General features: G+C 43.4%; 1 protein-coding gene across 4 annotated transcripts in view; it reads right to left on the reverse strand.

Annotated features, from left to right (window-relative positions):
* The window catches only part of gabrr2a (gamma-aminobutyric acid type A receptor subunit rho2a), an 87,017-nt gene extending 75,069 nt beyond the window's left edge, over positions 1–11,948 (reverse strand). The window contains exons 1-2 of one of the 4 annotated variants that reach the window (XM_025900752.1): positions 11,904–11,948; positions 93–199 (exon numbers count right to left, since the gene is read on the reverse strand). In XM_025900752.1, coding sequence (XP_025756537.1) covers positions 93–156 — 64 coding nt within the window. In that variant the 5' untranslated portion in view covers positions 157–199; positions 11,904–11,948. Of the gene's footprint in view, positions 1–92; positions 200–2,933; positions 3,018–10,897; positions 11,440–11,903 lie in introns of those variants that run through there. The other 3 variants (XM_003459289.5, XM_019348904.2, XM_025900753.1) reach the window with 3 other exon arrangements.
* Between the last annotated feature and the right edge of the window lie 3,969 nt (positions 11,949–15,917).

The raw sequence follows: 15,917 nt of genomic DNA on the forward strand, positions 1-15,917 counted from the left end.
AATGCTAATCCCTTATGTAATTCTACCCTGACCTTTAATCAAAATCTAATGCTATGTGAAAGACAAACAAAAGCAGAAATTTCTACACCTACCTCCAAATGCTGGCCTCATGGTGAAGTCATGGTCATCTACTTTTAGCAGGTGTTCTGTCTTCATTTTGCGAGATTTCGTCACATCTGGAGGCTTCTTTGACAAGGAGCTACAGCAGGATGACATTAAGTGTCAGATAACAATCAAAACTGTTAAAAAATAATGCACCAGCAAAGAACAGTCCAAAATAATAGGCAGTGAATAAGAAATGTATAAACTGATTTATGCAGATATGATTGCAAATGCAGCCGGTTTCATTTTTTTTAACATTTGCAGTGCAGATACCTAAATATAGAGAATATAGAGCCCTAAAATTTCAGCAAATTGTACAGAAACTAGAGTAAACCAGTCTCTTTAAAAAAGTTTAGTTCAGCATAAGCAAATCAATCACTCTGGTTGACGTCATACTGTTTGTACAATTATTTGTGTTTTTTGTTGCTTTACACAATGGTTAAATTCAATTCAGTCTTATTCAAATACTGCCAAATCACAATAACAATTGCCTCAAGGCACTTTACATTATAAGGTAAAGACCCAGCAATAGTACAATAATACTTTTGAGATTTGTTAGGGAGGCCAACTGGCATACAAAATGACAAATCCTAAGCCTAACCCTGCTATGTGCTGTGGGGATCCTTTGTGATTGGTAAAGCTGTTTAGGACACAAGCTTTGACCTAAACAGAACAGATGACCTTGACATAGTGAAACTCTGGGTCACTATATCAGAAAAATAATTTTGCATGATGTCTGGCATTTACATAGTGCTTTTGTAGTTCAACTACAGAAATTGGATACAGTGGTGTCAAAAAGTGTTTTCCCCCTTTCTGATTTCCTAATGTTTTGCATATTTGTCACTTCTACGGGTTTTAGATCATCAAACACATTATAATATTAGACAAAGATAACCTGAGTAAATACAAAATGATGCTTTTATTTGAAGATTTAAAAAAGATTTAAGGAGAAAAGTTATCCAAACCTACCTGGCCCTGTGTGAAAAAATAAATTCCCCTCTTGTTAAATCAGGATTTAACTGTAATTATCCACATTTTTTAGAAAGCTGAGTCCTGATTACTTGCAGATCTGGCAGATATCACTTAAATAGAACATGTCTGACAAAGTGAAGCAGGCTAAAAGATCTCAAAAAGCATCATTGATCTAAAGAAACAGCTGAGTAATAAAGTCAGACTTCTTTCAGTCTGGAAAGGGTCGCAAAGAACTCCACAGTGAGAGCCATTATGCACAAATGGAGAAAACAAGCAACAGTGGTGAACCTTCCCAGTGCCATGAGGATTAGGACCCAAATGCAGGACTTTGTACATATGGAGATGAACTCAAAAAGGCAGCTTTATTTTGCTGAAAAACAATAGAATACCACAAAACCAAACCTAAACTGGAAAACTTGAAACTAAGACTAGGGAAAGGGAAACTAGGAGTTACAAGGGAACACAGAGGACAGGAAATCACACAGCTACGAGGGACGATGCGACAACAAGCAGGGGATGAAAGGGAATGGGAAACAGGAGGGAAACATAGCTGGAACTAATTAAGCAGACAAGACGGGGAACAGAGGTTGAACACAGAGGAGGACTGTCAACATAAAACAGGAAACACACCGACTACCCTTACAGACAGACTGGCTTCACACAGAGACACGACTAACTAGGAACCAGAGGGAACAAAGAGGCAAAAACTAAGGACTAGAAATCACAGAACCATCAACCAAATGACTAGTAATGATAACCCGTTAAGAAATCAAAGCTTAAAAATAATAATACAAAGAAATTAAAACACTGGGTCACTGACCCAGGACCGTGACAGCCAGGATGGCTGGTCAACTAAAATTACTCCAAGAGCACAGCAACAAGGTCACAACAGAACCCAGAAAAAGATTAAATAACCACAGGATTCACATGTCTCAGTTAAGGTCAGAGTTCACGATTCAACAATAAGCAAGAAACTGGGCAAAATGTCATCCATGGAAGAGTTCAAGGAGAAAACCACTGCTGACCAAAAGGAAAATAAAGGCCTGTCTCACATTTGTGAAAAACAAGTTGATGATCCCCGAGACTTTTGGCAAAAATCTGTGGTCTGAGGAGACAAAAGCTGAACTTTGATGGTTTAAGTCCCATTACCTCTGGTACAAAACTAACCCAGCATTTCAGAAAAGGAACAGTAAACAACAGTAAAATATGAAGGTTGTAGTGTGATGGTCTGGGGTTGTTGGTTTTCTGCCTAAGGACCTGGAAGACTTGCTGTGGTAAATGGAACCATGAGTTCTGCTGTCTACCAACATGTCCTGAAGGAGAATGTCTGCCCTATATGTTCATGACCTCAACCTGAAGCTTTCTTGGGTTCTGTAGCAGGACAATGACCCAAAACACACAGGATTTTGACCAGTGGCCTAGTCAAAGTCCTGACCTGAATCAGATTGAGATGCTGGGCCACTGCAATCAAACACTTGATTGCAGTTGCTGCTGCTGAGGGTGATCCGGCCAGTTATTAGGTTTAGGGGGCAATCACATTTTCAAACAGGGCCATGTAGGTTTGGATTTTTTATTCCCTTAATAATAAACACCTTCATTTAGAAACTCCATTTTGTGTTTACTTGTGTCATCTTGATCAAATGTTTTAGGTCATCAAACAAATTTAAAGTGTGACAAACATACAAAAAAATAGGAAATCAGTAAGGGGGCAATCTCTTTTTTATACCACTGTATGGCTATGCTGTGTGGCATGCAGGAAGGCAGGAAAAAGGACCCAAAATGCAGGACACTCAAAGCGGGACTGGAACTCAAAACGCAGCTTTATTGCTGGCAAAACTTTCTCATAAAATAAAACTCACAAAAGCAAAGCAAAACAAGACTCAGAACAGAGGGACTGGAAGACCGGACATAACAAACACACAGCATGTTGATGGTACGACGCAACAGAGAACAAAGGCAAACACAGGGCTTATATACACCAGCGAGTAATCAGGAAATGGGAAACAGGAGGGAGACACAGCTGGGAGAGATTAGGGCTAACGAGACGGGGCAGGTAAAACTGAATACACTGACATAGGACTGGGACTATCAAAATAAAACAGGAAATAAGAAACAAATCACAAAAACGAAAACTTGACACTGACAGATAGACAGAAGAATATAACCGATGAAACAGAGAAGACACTGACTTAAACTAGAGGCCAGAATAACAAATGACGTAAAGAGAACAAAACCAAGAATAACCCCTAATACAAAATCAAACCAGCACAACTCAAAACCCCAAACAAATCATAATTTAGAAAAACAAAACAGAAACAGAAAAAGCTGGGTCAAAATGACCCAGAGCCGTGACATCCCCATACTTTTTGAGACAACTTAATGTAGTTGGTATCCCATTAGTACTTAAGTGCACTAGGATGACATACTCATCAGGGAAGTTCCTCACTGTGTTTCTGGAGGCCAAGGTAATGCCATTCAGAGTAAGAATCTGGTTAGATACCATATTTCTAAGATTTACAGGGCCGAGTACAATAACCTCAGTTTTATCTGAATTTAGAAGCAAAAAATTACAGGTCATCCAGGTCTTTATTTCTTTAAGATATTCCTGCAGTTTAACTAATTGGTTTATTATCTGGCTGCAGGGATAGATAAAGTTGTGTGTCATTTGCATAGCAGTGAAAATGTATCCTATGCCTTCTGATGATAGGCATCAACTCAACTCACTGTGTTTGGAGGAGGAGGAATGCTGCCTATAACTCCAAGAACTCCAAGAAGGGGACAGGAAAACTGCAGCGCATAAAAGGGAGGATGGATGGGGCCATGTACCATCAAATCTTGGGTGAGAACCTCCTTCCTTCAGCCAGGGCATTGAAAATGGGTTGTAGTGGGTATTCCAGCATGACAATGATTCAAAACACACAGCCAAAGCAACAATGAATTGGCTCAAGAAGAAGCATATTAAGGTCTTGGAGTGGCCTAGTCAGTCTCCATACCTTAATCCCATAGAAAATCTGTGAAGGGAGCTAAAGGTTTGAATTGCCAAACAACAGCCACGAAACTCAGACTTGGAGAGGATGCGCCGCCATAATGGAACCAAGATGGCGGCGCGTGAACAACGCGAGGCTCAGTGTCTCTCCAGAATCTGCTATTTAGCGGTTTTTTATCTACTTTTAACCGGATTATTCGTCCAGAATTGCTGTGCGTTGCTGACCTACAGCAGACAAGAGCTTCTGGACATCTGGACTCATAACTCCAACAGTTTTATCGCCGATCTCCGACTCATCCCAGAGATCTCCAGAACACCGGAGGCTGCCCACTCTCCCCGGCCGGGCGGAAGTGCACGCTGACGGCGCCGAGATCGTAAACAAAGGCGAGGTAGGCGCGGAGGGCTACGGGCTAAGCTAAAGCTAACACCACACCGGCTGCCTTTACCCAGTATTTTCCTCGCCAATGTCCGTTCTCTGGCAAACAAAATGGATGAGATACGGCTCTCCATCACTAACAACAGACGGATTATGGACTCAAATGTCATGTTTTTCACCGAAACATGGTTGAACAACAGCTGCCCGGACAATGCTATCGAGTTAGCAGGACACCACACACCGAGCCGACAGGCTAGCAGATGACTCCGGCAAGACCAGAGGTGGAGGTTTGTGCATTTATATTAACAATGCTTGGTGCATGAACTCCACTACTACTGAGAGTCACTGCTCACCTAATGCGGAGTTTTTAATGGTCAAATGCAGACCTTATTATCTCCCCAGAGAACTCACTTCGATCATACTCACTGCCGTGTATATACCCCCTGACGCTAATGCTAGGTTGGCCATGAAAGAACTTTCTGCAGCCATTAACAAACACCAGAATAAACACCCCGAGGCTGCTTTTATTGTTGCTGGCGACTTCAACCACACCAACTTAAAGACAGTCCTCCCCAGATTCCACCAACATGTCTCCTGCCACACCAGAGGAGACAAGACTTTAGACCATGTTTATTCCAACCTGGCTGGAGCCTACAAAGCAACACCCCTCCCCCACATTGGACAATCGGACCATCTCTCCCTGTTCCTCACACCTCGGTATTCACCACTCATCCAACGTGTGAAACCTGCTGTGAGGACAATTAAAGTGTGGCCAGAGGGGACAGACCCAGTGCTCCAGGACAGATTTAAAAACACAGACTGGAATATGTTCACCAACACAGACCTGGACCAGTACGCCTCATCTGTACTGGATTACATCTCCAAAACCACAGACAGTGTCACCACCCAGAAACGGATCACCATGTACCCCAACCAGAAGCCTTGGATGAACCGGGATGTTCGTCTCCTCCTGAAGGCCCGCAACACCGCCTTTAGGTCAGGAGATGCACACGCCTACAGTACAGCCAGGGCTAATCTAAAGAAGGGCATCAAAAAAGCCAAACACCATTACAAAAAGAAGGTAGAAGAACACTTCTCCAACTCCAACCCCCGACGCATGTGGCAAGGACTCCAGACCATCACAGACTACAGGACCACCAAACCCTCCCCCGCATCCTCTGATGTCTCCTTCCTCAACGAGCTCAACAACTTTTACGCTCGTTTTGAGCGAGGGAACCCCACAACCACAACCAAAGCAGATGTGACGCCAGACCACCAACCTCTGACTCTCTCCCCCACCGATGTAGGAGCGGTGCTGAGCAGGATCAATGTCCACAAGGCTGCAGGTCCTGATGGCATCCCCGGTCGTGTTCTCAGAGCGTGTTCTGGGGAGCTTGCAGGAGTGCTGACAGACATATTCAACCTGTCCTTGGCCCACGCTGTAGTACCGGCCTGCTTCAAATCCACCTCCATCGTCCCGATACCCAAAAACTCCAACCCATCTTGCCTCAATGACTACCGCCCAGTAGCACTCACCCCCATCATCACTAAGTGCTTAGAGCAGCTGGTCCTAGCACACTTCAAATCCTGTCTTCCCCCCACCCTGGACCCCCACCAATTCGCATACCGCCAGAACAGGAGCACAGAGGATGCAGTCTCCATCATCGCACTGCACTCTGTCCTCTCACACCTGGACAACAACAACACCTACGCCAGAATGCTGTTTATAGACTTCAGTTCAGCGTTCAATACAATCCACCCCTCACAACTCATCAGGAAACTGACAGACCTGGGCATCAGTTCCCTCATCTGCAAATGGTTACTGGACTTCCTGACCAACCGCCCCCAACATGTCCGGCTGGATAACCACTGCTCATCTACCATCACAATGAACACCGGTGTACCACAAGGCTGTGTGATGAGCCCTTTCCTCTACTCCCTCTTCACCCACGACTGCAGACCTGCTGATGGTTCCAACACCATCATTAAGTTTGCAGATGACACCATGGTGATTGGCCTCATCAGTGACAACGATGAGGCCGCCTACAGGGAGGAGGTGGATCGTCTGGCTGAGTGGTGCGACACAAACAACCTGCTGCTTAACACCGAGAAGACCAAGGAGCTCATCGTGGACTACAGGAGGAATGCTGACCCACATCCACCCATCCACATTAAGGGGACGGCTGTGGAGCGTGTGAGCAGCTTCAAGTTCCTGGGAGTCCACATCTCCGAGGATCTCACCTGGACGACCAACTGCTCCAAGCTGGTCAAGAAGGCTCACCAGCGCCTCTTCTTCTTGAGGACTCTGAGGAAGAACCACCTTTCCTCAGACATCCTGGTGAACTTCTATCGCTGCACCATCGAGAGCATCCTGACCAACTGTATAACAGTCTGGTACGGGAACTGCTCTGCCTCGGACCGGAAGGCGTTGCAGAGGGTTGTGAAAACTGCCCAGCGCATCGCCGGAGCACCACTTCCTGCCATAAAAGACATCTACAGGAAGCGGTGTCTGAAAAGGGCTGGGAAAATCATCAGAGACCCCAGTCACCCATCACATGTACTCTTCACCCTCCTGCCCTCTGGGAGGCGCTACAGGAGCCTCCGGACTAAGACCACCAGGTACCGGAACAGCTTCTTCCCCACAGCTGTCAGACTCCTGAACTCTGCCTCCTGACATCTGACAGCCTCTGTAGAAATTATCCACACCCTCACTTATCTTAACTGCACTACTGTATAGTTCTGTGTAAATAATCATTCTGTACATACAATAATTTTTAACCTTACAACTGTTTACAACTTGCATAGTTCCCATTTCTGTATAACTGTATATCTCATATTTCTGTAAAGTTATTTATTTCATATTCTGTATAGTTTTTCATATTTATATCCTGTTCATATCCTGTACATAGCTTGTACTCACTACAGCCTGTACATACCTATAGTTATAGAATATTCACAACATACTTCATACCGTGTACATTATAACATACCACAATAGACCCATTTCTGTAATATACTTGCATATCTATATTATTGCTAATATATATTGTAATATATCTATATCACTAAAGCACTTCTGGATGGATGCAAACTGCATTTCGTTGCCCTGTACCTGTGCATGTGCAATGACAATAAAGTTGAATTCTATTCTATTCTATTCTATTCTATTCTATTCAAAGAGGAGTGGGGCAAAATTCCCCCTGAGATGTGTGAAAAACTTCTAGGCAAATACAAGACACATCTGACTTCTGTGACTGCCAACAAAAGTTTTGCCAACAAGTACTAAAGCACGTTTTGCAAAGGGAGCAAAATCCAAATTAATGTATAACTTTTTTGAAATGCATTTTTCTGGATTTTTTTGTTACTGTTATGTCTCTCACTGTTCAAATAAACTTACCAGCTGGAGTTCAAATAATTTTTTCCCTGACTGTACTTAGGAACTACATGCAAATAAAACAACATTAGGCCCATACAGCCCCCCAGTTTTAAACAAAAGACTAATAACACAACAGCAGCAGTGAGGATGAGGCTGTCATGGTTTAAGATGGAGCCTGAGTCTGTCTACACACACACACACTCTGAGAAATGGAAAGAGGTGGCGCCATTACAAAGACAGTGAGCTCAGGTGGAGTGAAAGAACGGCTGACGCACCTCAGCATCACGATGGACACAGGAGTTGTTCAGGGATGGAATCAACTGGGGGTGTATAATTGGTCTGTTTGTCCCACTTTCTATTGCAGTGAAACCTGCAGCAATGGGGTATACTAGAGCATATTTATTTCAAGGCTTTCATAGGGTTAACTAGGGGTGGGCTTCGTGGGGGGCTCGACCGGGGACCAAAGTCCCTTGTCGACCAAGGGCAAGTTCCATTCCAGCCTGGGGTGTCTGGATCCAGTAAGGGTCCTAGGCTAGACCCCCTACACTAACCAAGCCTGTCGCAGACATGAGCGAGAGAGATATATGAAGTCGACGACCAGCTCGGACATCGCCCAGATCAACAAGGTCTGCATCAGGTGTTGAGGAACCAGGGCAGCATGATGAGAAGTGGGCTACTGGAATACGAAGGCATCGGTGGGCAAGAGACGAAAATAGGGCGCTGTTGGAATAACACTACACAAATAACCCCAGCAAAAGGGGTTACATGAATAGGATGAGGGACCTATGGAATCTTCGATACCCAACATCCACATTCACAGCAAATCAACTAGAAGCTTAGTGTTCCAACATTGGGAAGAAGTGACTGCTCTCACAGCTAGAGATTGATGAAGTACAACACGTATGCAATGGCAAGTGGGAGCCAGGACAACAGGGGGGCGATATCATCACCCCCACCTGAGATTGGGTACCAAGCTCCAAGTAGGATGGGAGAATTATTGTTGAGTGCAAGAGGATCTGACCTGAACAATAGAATCATGGCTTGAAACCTGGATCCTCCGTAGCTGGTTACCAAGACTACGTGAAGTACTACTAGATGATATGAATGTAGCACTAGGGACAATACCTACCTACTGCCACCATTACTGTGGTGAATGTAGAAGCAAATGATCTACACTATGGCAGCAGTGATCAGTGAGATGCTTGGCTAAAAGTTAAACAGCCACAAAGAGCAGTACCCTCCATAGAGAAGGGGAGTAGAGGCTAAGATCAAGGTAGCACGGAATGTCATTTTGACTGGAGAAGTGTAGTCGGATGATAACAAAGAGAGGAAACATAGTCAGATCTGAGGGGATTGAACCACCACATGGCAACATTGCAGACATAGAGGACAGCTACAAGTACCTGGGGATCCCACTGGCAAATGGAAACCATGAAGAGGCCACTAGGAAAGCTGCAACCACCAAGTACCTGCAGAGAGTCAGGCAAGTCCTGAGGAGTCAGCTGGCCAAATGAGGCGATAGAAGCCACTGACATCAAATGAGGGATGAGGGAGCTCCTGACCATGCAAGGAGGGTTTCATCCCAAGTCCAGCACCCCGAGGCTGTATGCTAAGTGAAAGGAAGGAGGCTGGGGACTGGTGAGTGTCAGCACCACAGTCCAGGATGAGACAACAACAACAACAACAAAAAAAGAGACAACAAACATCCAAGAATACATCAGAAAGATGGCCCCAACCGACCACGTGCTCAGTGAATGCCTCAGGCAGCAGAAACCCATGAAAGAAGAGGATGATGAGGAACCACCATGGAAGGATTAACCCCTGCACGGTATGTACCACCAGCATATAGAGGTCCTACCAGTGCCTGGACAAAGCTGGACTGAAAGCCAGCAAAGAAGCACTATTCATGGCAACTGATGGATTGGATGGCTATGGCTCAGGAGCTAGAGCAGGTCATCTACTAGTTGGAATATTGGTGGTTTGATTCCTGCTCCAGTCTACATGCCAACATGTCTTTGGGCAAGATACCAAAACACCCAAGTTGTTCTCAGATCGAAGAATGTCTGTGAATGCTACACAGAAAACAATCAGGGATAGAAAATAGTGATTGTATGAATGGATGTAACTCAGTCACTGAGAGATGTTGTATAAAGCACTTTAAATGGTCAAGTAAGGCAGAAAAGCAAGACATTAAAACCAGTCCAATTTGAATATTTTTATGTATTTTATTCAACTAGGATCTCTGCACTGGGTTTTAGCATCTGTATGAAATTCTGATGATGTTTTAGATTATATTTTTGCTGAAATATAGAAAATGTCAAAGTATTGTAAATTATTTCCTGCAACCATATATCAATATCACACCATGTGCACTATATTACTTCTGCTCTTACACCACTTCTCATTAACACAGAAGTCTGTTTGCTGTTTTATGCAATTCAACAAGTTACAGCTGCTTTTCTTATTTAGAGGTCTCTAACGACCTCTCAGTGCAACCTTGAACAAGTCTCTAATTCCGAAATTTCTATTAAGAGCATTATTCAGCGAACACACGTTTAGTAGCGCACTTTGATAGTCAGTACAGTCCATAGATTGCTCTTAAGCCATACATAAGAATAAATAACCATAAATAATAAAAATAACCAGTACAATGATTAATAATCATAAGCAGGAGATATAATCACACTGGCATTCAGCTCTGACCACACCTTATTGATGCAGTGCACAAAGTTCAGGTATAAAAAAAAACACTGTTTACATCTCAAATAAAAAAAAGATAAAACGTTTAATTTCAACTCAAATGCCTCTACACTATTTTGATCAAATATATACCATTCTTTGCTAAATAATTTCAACTGATTGTAGGTAGATCAGCTGTGGTTGATATCGCCTTAGATTAAATATTTCTAACATCACACGCGATCCATTCATCTTTAGCATCTTTAACCATCATATCTAATGTAAAATAACTAACACATTTGTTTGTGACATAAACAGTTTTGTTAAACATATGATTTACTAAGATGAGTCTCTCACATTTCCACGTGTTAATCGTGCTTTGATTGCCTCTGTATTTTTCACTTACGTGCCATGCTTTGGGGTCTCCCCAGTACCGGCCCACCTTCGCACCCGGTGACCGTGCTTATAACATTCCCCGGTAATGGCAAAACATAGAAATAAAATCAGAGATTTGGTCAAATAAGGCATCTTGACGGCGTGAATCTACCGGCGAGTCCCTTAAAAGTCCTTTTCAAACGGTTCATTACAGCAGGAATCAGCCGGTTGCTCATGGTTGTCAGCAGAGGATGGACGTTGTCTCGCTCATGGCATCACACTCTGCCTCACGAGGCAGCTGGAGAGGAACGTGTCTGTGTGTGATCCTGCACTCTGCCTGCACTTATTTCCCGCGAGCGAGAGAGCGCGAGAAGAACATCTGCAGCCTGCATGCACCGAGAGGAAACACACACACACACATACAAGTAAGACTGCCACTGTGAGGACTGTCTGATAATGAATTCCCTGTATCTATGCTAACTCCAACCTTAAACAGTACTTTCTACCGTTCTTAAAAGGTCCACCCCAAACGTCCTCACTCTGACGGTGCAAATGTCAAAATGGTTCTCACAAAGACAGTACACACACACACACACACACACACACACACACACACAGAGTGAGAGAGGGAAAGAGATTATGCTGCTTGGTATGACACAAGAGAGCCAGATTATAGCTCCCTCTAAATAAAAAATAAATAAATAAATAAAAACCTCATCACAGGAATCACGTTTCACCCAGCTCAGAGGCATGTTGGAACATTTTAAATGCAACCACTCAATGCAGCGCTGGTTGAAGCATTTCTGGGGATCTGGGCAGAAATATCTACCAAGTCACATGATATCTTATGTTGGTGTGATTCGCAGCTGTACTTAGCAGTAGACCATTTATATGCTGCACATGGAGCTCCACAATATGACAAAGCCTATGACAAAACCAACATGTATCTGTATAAATAATAGTAAACAGTATGTCTTTAGGACCAATCACATATGCAAAAAATAGACTAACAAATCAGTACTGATAAGTCCACTTACTTTAGGCTCTCACGTGGGATTGGCTCTCTCTGTGTTGGAGCATCACTTCCTGTTCCTGCAACAACACACAGTAGTGTTTTTTAATGAAAAACTCACAGATAACATCGTATTTCACAGAGTGATCTTCACATGCTTTATCCAAAGCACACTCTCTGCTGAATCACCCACTGGTTGTATTCACAGTATTTATCACTGTCTCTTTAGAGATTTGTCGGCTTAGTTTAGCTTGTAGCTGACTTGCTAGCAGCATGGCTTCTTCACCTGTTCCTCCTTCACTCTCCTGCTCAGTGTGTCATATGCTTAGCTACTCATTGGCCTCCTTAAATAATAATGATATTTGTAATAAATGCAGCCTGTTTACAACTCTGTAGGCCAGGACTGCTGAATTGGAGACCCGGCTCCACGCCACTGTAGCTAGCCAGGCCCCTGTAGATGGTACGGCCACATGTAGCATAGCCACCATTAGTTCTCCCCCAGCAGGTTGTCCCAAGCGGCTGGTAAAACAGGATTGTTGGGTGACAGTCAGGAGGAAGCATAGTCCTAAACAGAAGCCACATTCATGTCTTGTATCATTTTTACCCACTAAGCGGAACAATCTCGGGGTTATTGGAGATTTTATTTTGAGACGTGATTCTACACATACTAGCAACCACAGTCAATTGTCTTCCAGGGACCAGAGCAGGCGACACTGAGGGAACCCTGTAACTGCTTGTTAAAAATAAATGAAAATTCTGTAAAATTACAATTCACCTCATCAGTAATAACACCTGGTTAAATCAATCAGAGGTCACTAAAATTAATAATAAACTGGTGTTGATTAGTCCTGTCTCCTCAGCTACTATTTCAGTCTGTGGCTCAGCACGTCTCATTGTTGGATCATTGAACGCCCTGAATTTGTGCAGCCCTGGCATAATCTAGTTTTGCATGTTGTGTATTTCTGGCTTGTATTAATACTTTTTTCTGTATATAGATTCCCCGGACCTGTCTGTGAACCTTTCCTTGGATCCCTGAGTGCGACAGTGTGAACTGGATCGTTCTGTCACAAAACAATCCATTGTGACAGAACAATCCAGCTAAAATGGACTCAGCAGACCAGTACCCAACCCATAGAACCCTCACAGCGCAGGAGGCGCTGCTGGGTCCATGTTTGTACAGTTATGTGCAAAATAATAGCAGTGTGTTTAAAACAACAGAGGAAAAGTTCCATGTTTCTAATAGCATTTATTTCCATACATACAAAGGCACCGGGAGCTGTGTGCATTCAATTTCGAATGAAAACATAAAAGATTTTTTCTTTTCTTGTCTTTTACTTTTACTGACAGTGAAGAAAGAATATTAGGTCGTTCAAACCTAATAGGCAGGGGCTCAGCGCTCAAGTGGGCTCAAGCTGCCTTAAGAGCTTATCCTGAAATAACCTACTCTGTGTTTCTCCCCTAGTTCAGGAGTGTTTTTGATAAGGGCTCCAGTTATGAAGTTGCAGCTCACCACCTGTTAAATTTGAAACAGGGCAAATGGAGCATGGCTGACTACTCCATAAATTTCTGAATCCTCGCAGAAGAAACTGGCTGGGGAGCGGATGTACTAAGAGGTACCCTGCTAAATAATATTAATGATGAATTGAAAGATGAATTAATTATGCAGGAGTTACCATAATCTCTAATGACTTTATGCATCCGAGTTGACGACTGGCTATGAACGTGGTGGAGCTCTTGGCACTACAGCTCCCATGAACCTCCGGGCAGCCAAGAGCGGCGTCTGGCGGAACTCAAGCAGAGTTCTGTGAGCAGGAAGAGGACAATGATAGCGAGGAGCCCATGCAGTTAGGACGTTTACGTCTTACTCTCACCGAACAACATCGCCGCTTTGTCACTGTTGAGTGTTTGTATTGTGGCAAGAAAGGCCATTTTGTTTTGACCTGTCCCTCCCGGTCAAAAGGACAAAAGGACAGTTCAAAACAATTGTCTTTCACGCCTAATGTTGCCAGCCAAACTCACAGCTCAAGCCATAACTCATTCTCTTTCTTCTCTTATTGATTCAGGCACGGAACAGAACTTTTTTTGATTCGGCACTCACACATCAGTTAAACCTTGCCACTGAACCTTTGCCACGCGCTCTTCGTGTTGCAGCATTATCTGGACAGCGCGTCCCCGATATAACTCATATCACTGAACCAGTCTCACTAACTTCATATTCATAACATCACTCTGAAATAGTCAGTTTTTTTGTGTATTTGTGAGTGACATATGAACTGTCTCAAGTTCACCACTCACCTTGCTTCCACTCCAAGGCCTCCGTCTACTCTTGATCCGCCTGATCTTTCTTCAGTGCCTTCTGTTTACTATGATTTGGGGGAGGTTTCTCGCAAGGACAGAGCCTTGTCTCGACCTCTACGGGGCTCCATTGCCCACTAGCTGCCTGTACAGTCTCTCCCCGCCTGAGCGTGAAGCAATGGAGACTTTTATTTTAGATTCTCTAGCGGCGGGCATCATTTGGCTGTCCTTGTGGAAAACCACCTTTAACACACACCTCAGCCATTTTGTGTATCTTGTGATGCCATTTGGTTTAACAGCAGCGTTTCAGGCCATGGCGAACGATGTGCTGCTGGACTTTACCATGTAAAACAAGTCCTTAGCGACCGCTAGAGAACAGGTTATTTGTCAAAGGGGAAAAATGTGAGTTTAAGTGCAGACCCTGGGCTACATTATCGAACAGGGTGATCTCAGACCCGACCCAGCTAAAGTAAATTTCTTTGAAGAATGGCCTGAGCCCACAGATCGCCGACAGTTCCAGCGATTCCTCGGTTTTGCTAACTTTTACCACTGGTTTATTAGAGATGTCAGCAAAATCGGCTCCCCTGTGACTTGTTTGACCTCTCCCAAAGTCTCTTTTCAGTGGGACCAGGCAGCCCAAAAGTCGTTCATCCACCTAAAGGAACGCTTCACCTCTGCACGCATCATTTCCTGCCAAGGAGATCACCTTTATCCTAGGATGAAACATTTCTTTTTGGAATGGAGAGGCCTATTCTTGCATGACAGTGCCCCCATTAACAGGGCAAAAGTGCTCACTGAATAGTTCTATAGATATGAAAAATATGATATTCACATGCCATGAACTTCACAAACCAGATCTTCAACCTCACTGTGAGATCTTTGACTTGTGTGTTAGGACTGGCATACTGTGTTGCTATCATTGGAGCTTATGTGGGAGTATATACACTGGGGACATGGTGTTTCATCTCTAAAACAGGGTTCCAGAGACTTGGAAGAATCTATGTCAAGTTGGACTGACCCTCATGTACTGTTGGGATGTAATTTATCTGTAAGGCTAATATCTCAGCACCAGATATTTGTGTTATGTCTTTTACTGCACACAGTGTATTGTAAAATAGTTTTGGATTCACTCTGATACCAACCTCTTCACAAGAATGGGGTGGGGGTTGTGGTACCTACAAGACAACAACACCATAAATCAGGTGGTGTTATGGAATGCACCCCAACTCCTTCTTTATGCAGGTCTGACAGGAGGGTACGAGGTGGTTGTCATGGTAATGGACAAAATAAGTGGCATCTCCAAATAAGGAGATGCTGAGAAAGTTGCAAAAGATGAAACACGAGCTGACATCAGACCTAATGCCACCCTAAACTGTTTTGATAAATCACCTTAGTATCCTATTTATCACACATATGACTAAAAACTAATTAAAACTAAATTGAAATTCTAACAATTTTGGCAATAAATTGTTACCCTTATATTTGGAGCATATTTCCCCCTCTCGCTCATAAAAAAAACCCTACAGCACTAGCACCTTACTAACATACCATATTCTTTCTCTTACTCATATTCTATTTTTTTGCCATCCCTCGACATGCAGAGATTAAGATTTATCTTTGGTTGCCAAATATTTTAAAAAAAATACTGTTTAACTGTCTACCTAAAAACTTTTCTGTTTGTTCACTCTAGTAAGTACTCAATTAAAAAGCTGCAAGACAAGCAGCCTAGTTGATAAGGTAAAAA

The sequence above is a fragment of the Oreochromis niloticus genome, linkage group LG19 (genome assembly GCF_001858045.2).
Source record: "Oreochromis niloticus isolate F11D_XX linkage group LG19, O_niloticus_UMD_NMBU, whole genome shotgun sequence".
NCBI classification, from domain to species: domain Eukaryota; kingdom Metazoa; phylum Chordata; class Actinopteri; order Cichliformes; family Cichlidae; genus Oreochromis; species Oreochromis niloticus.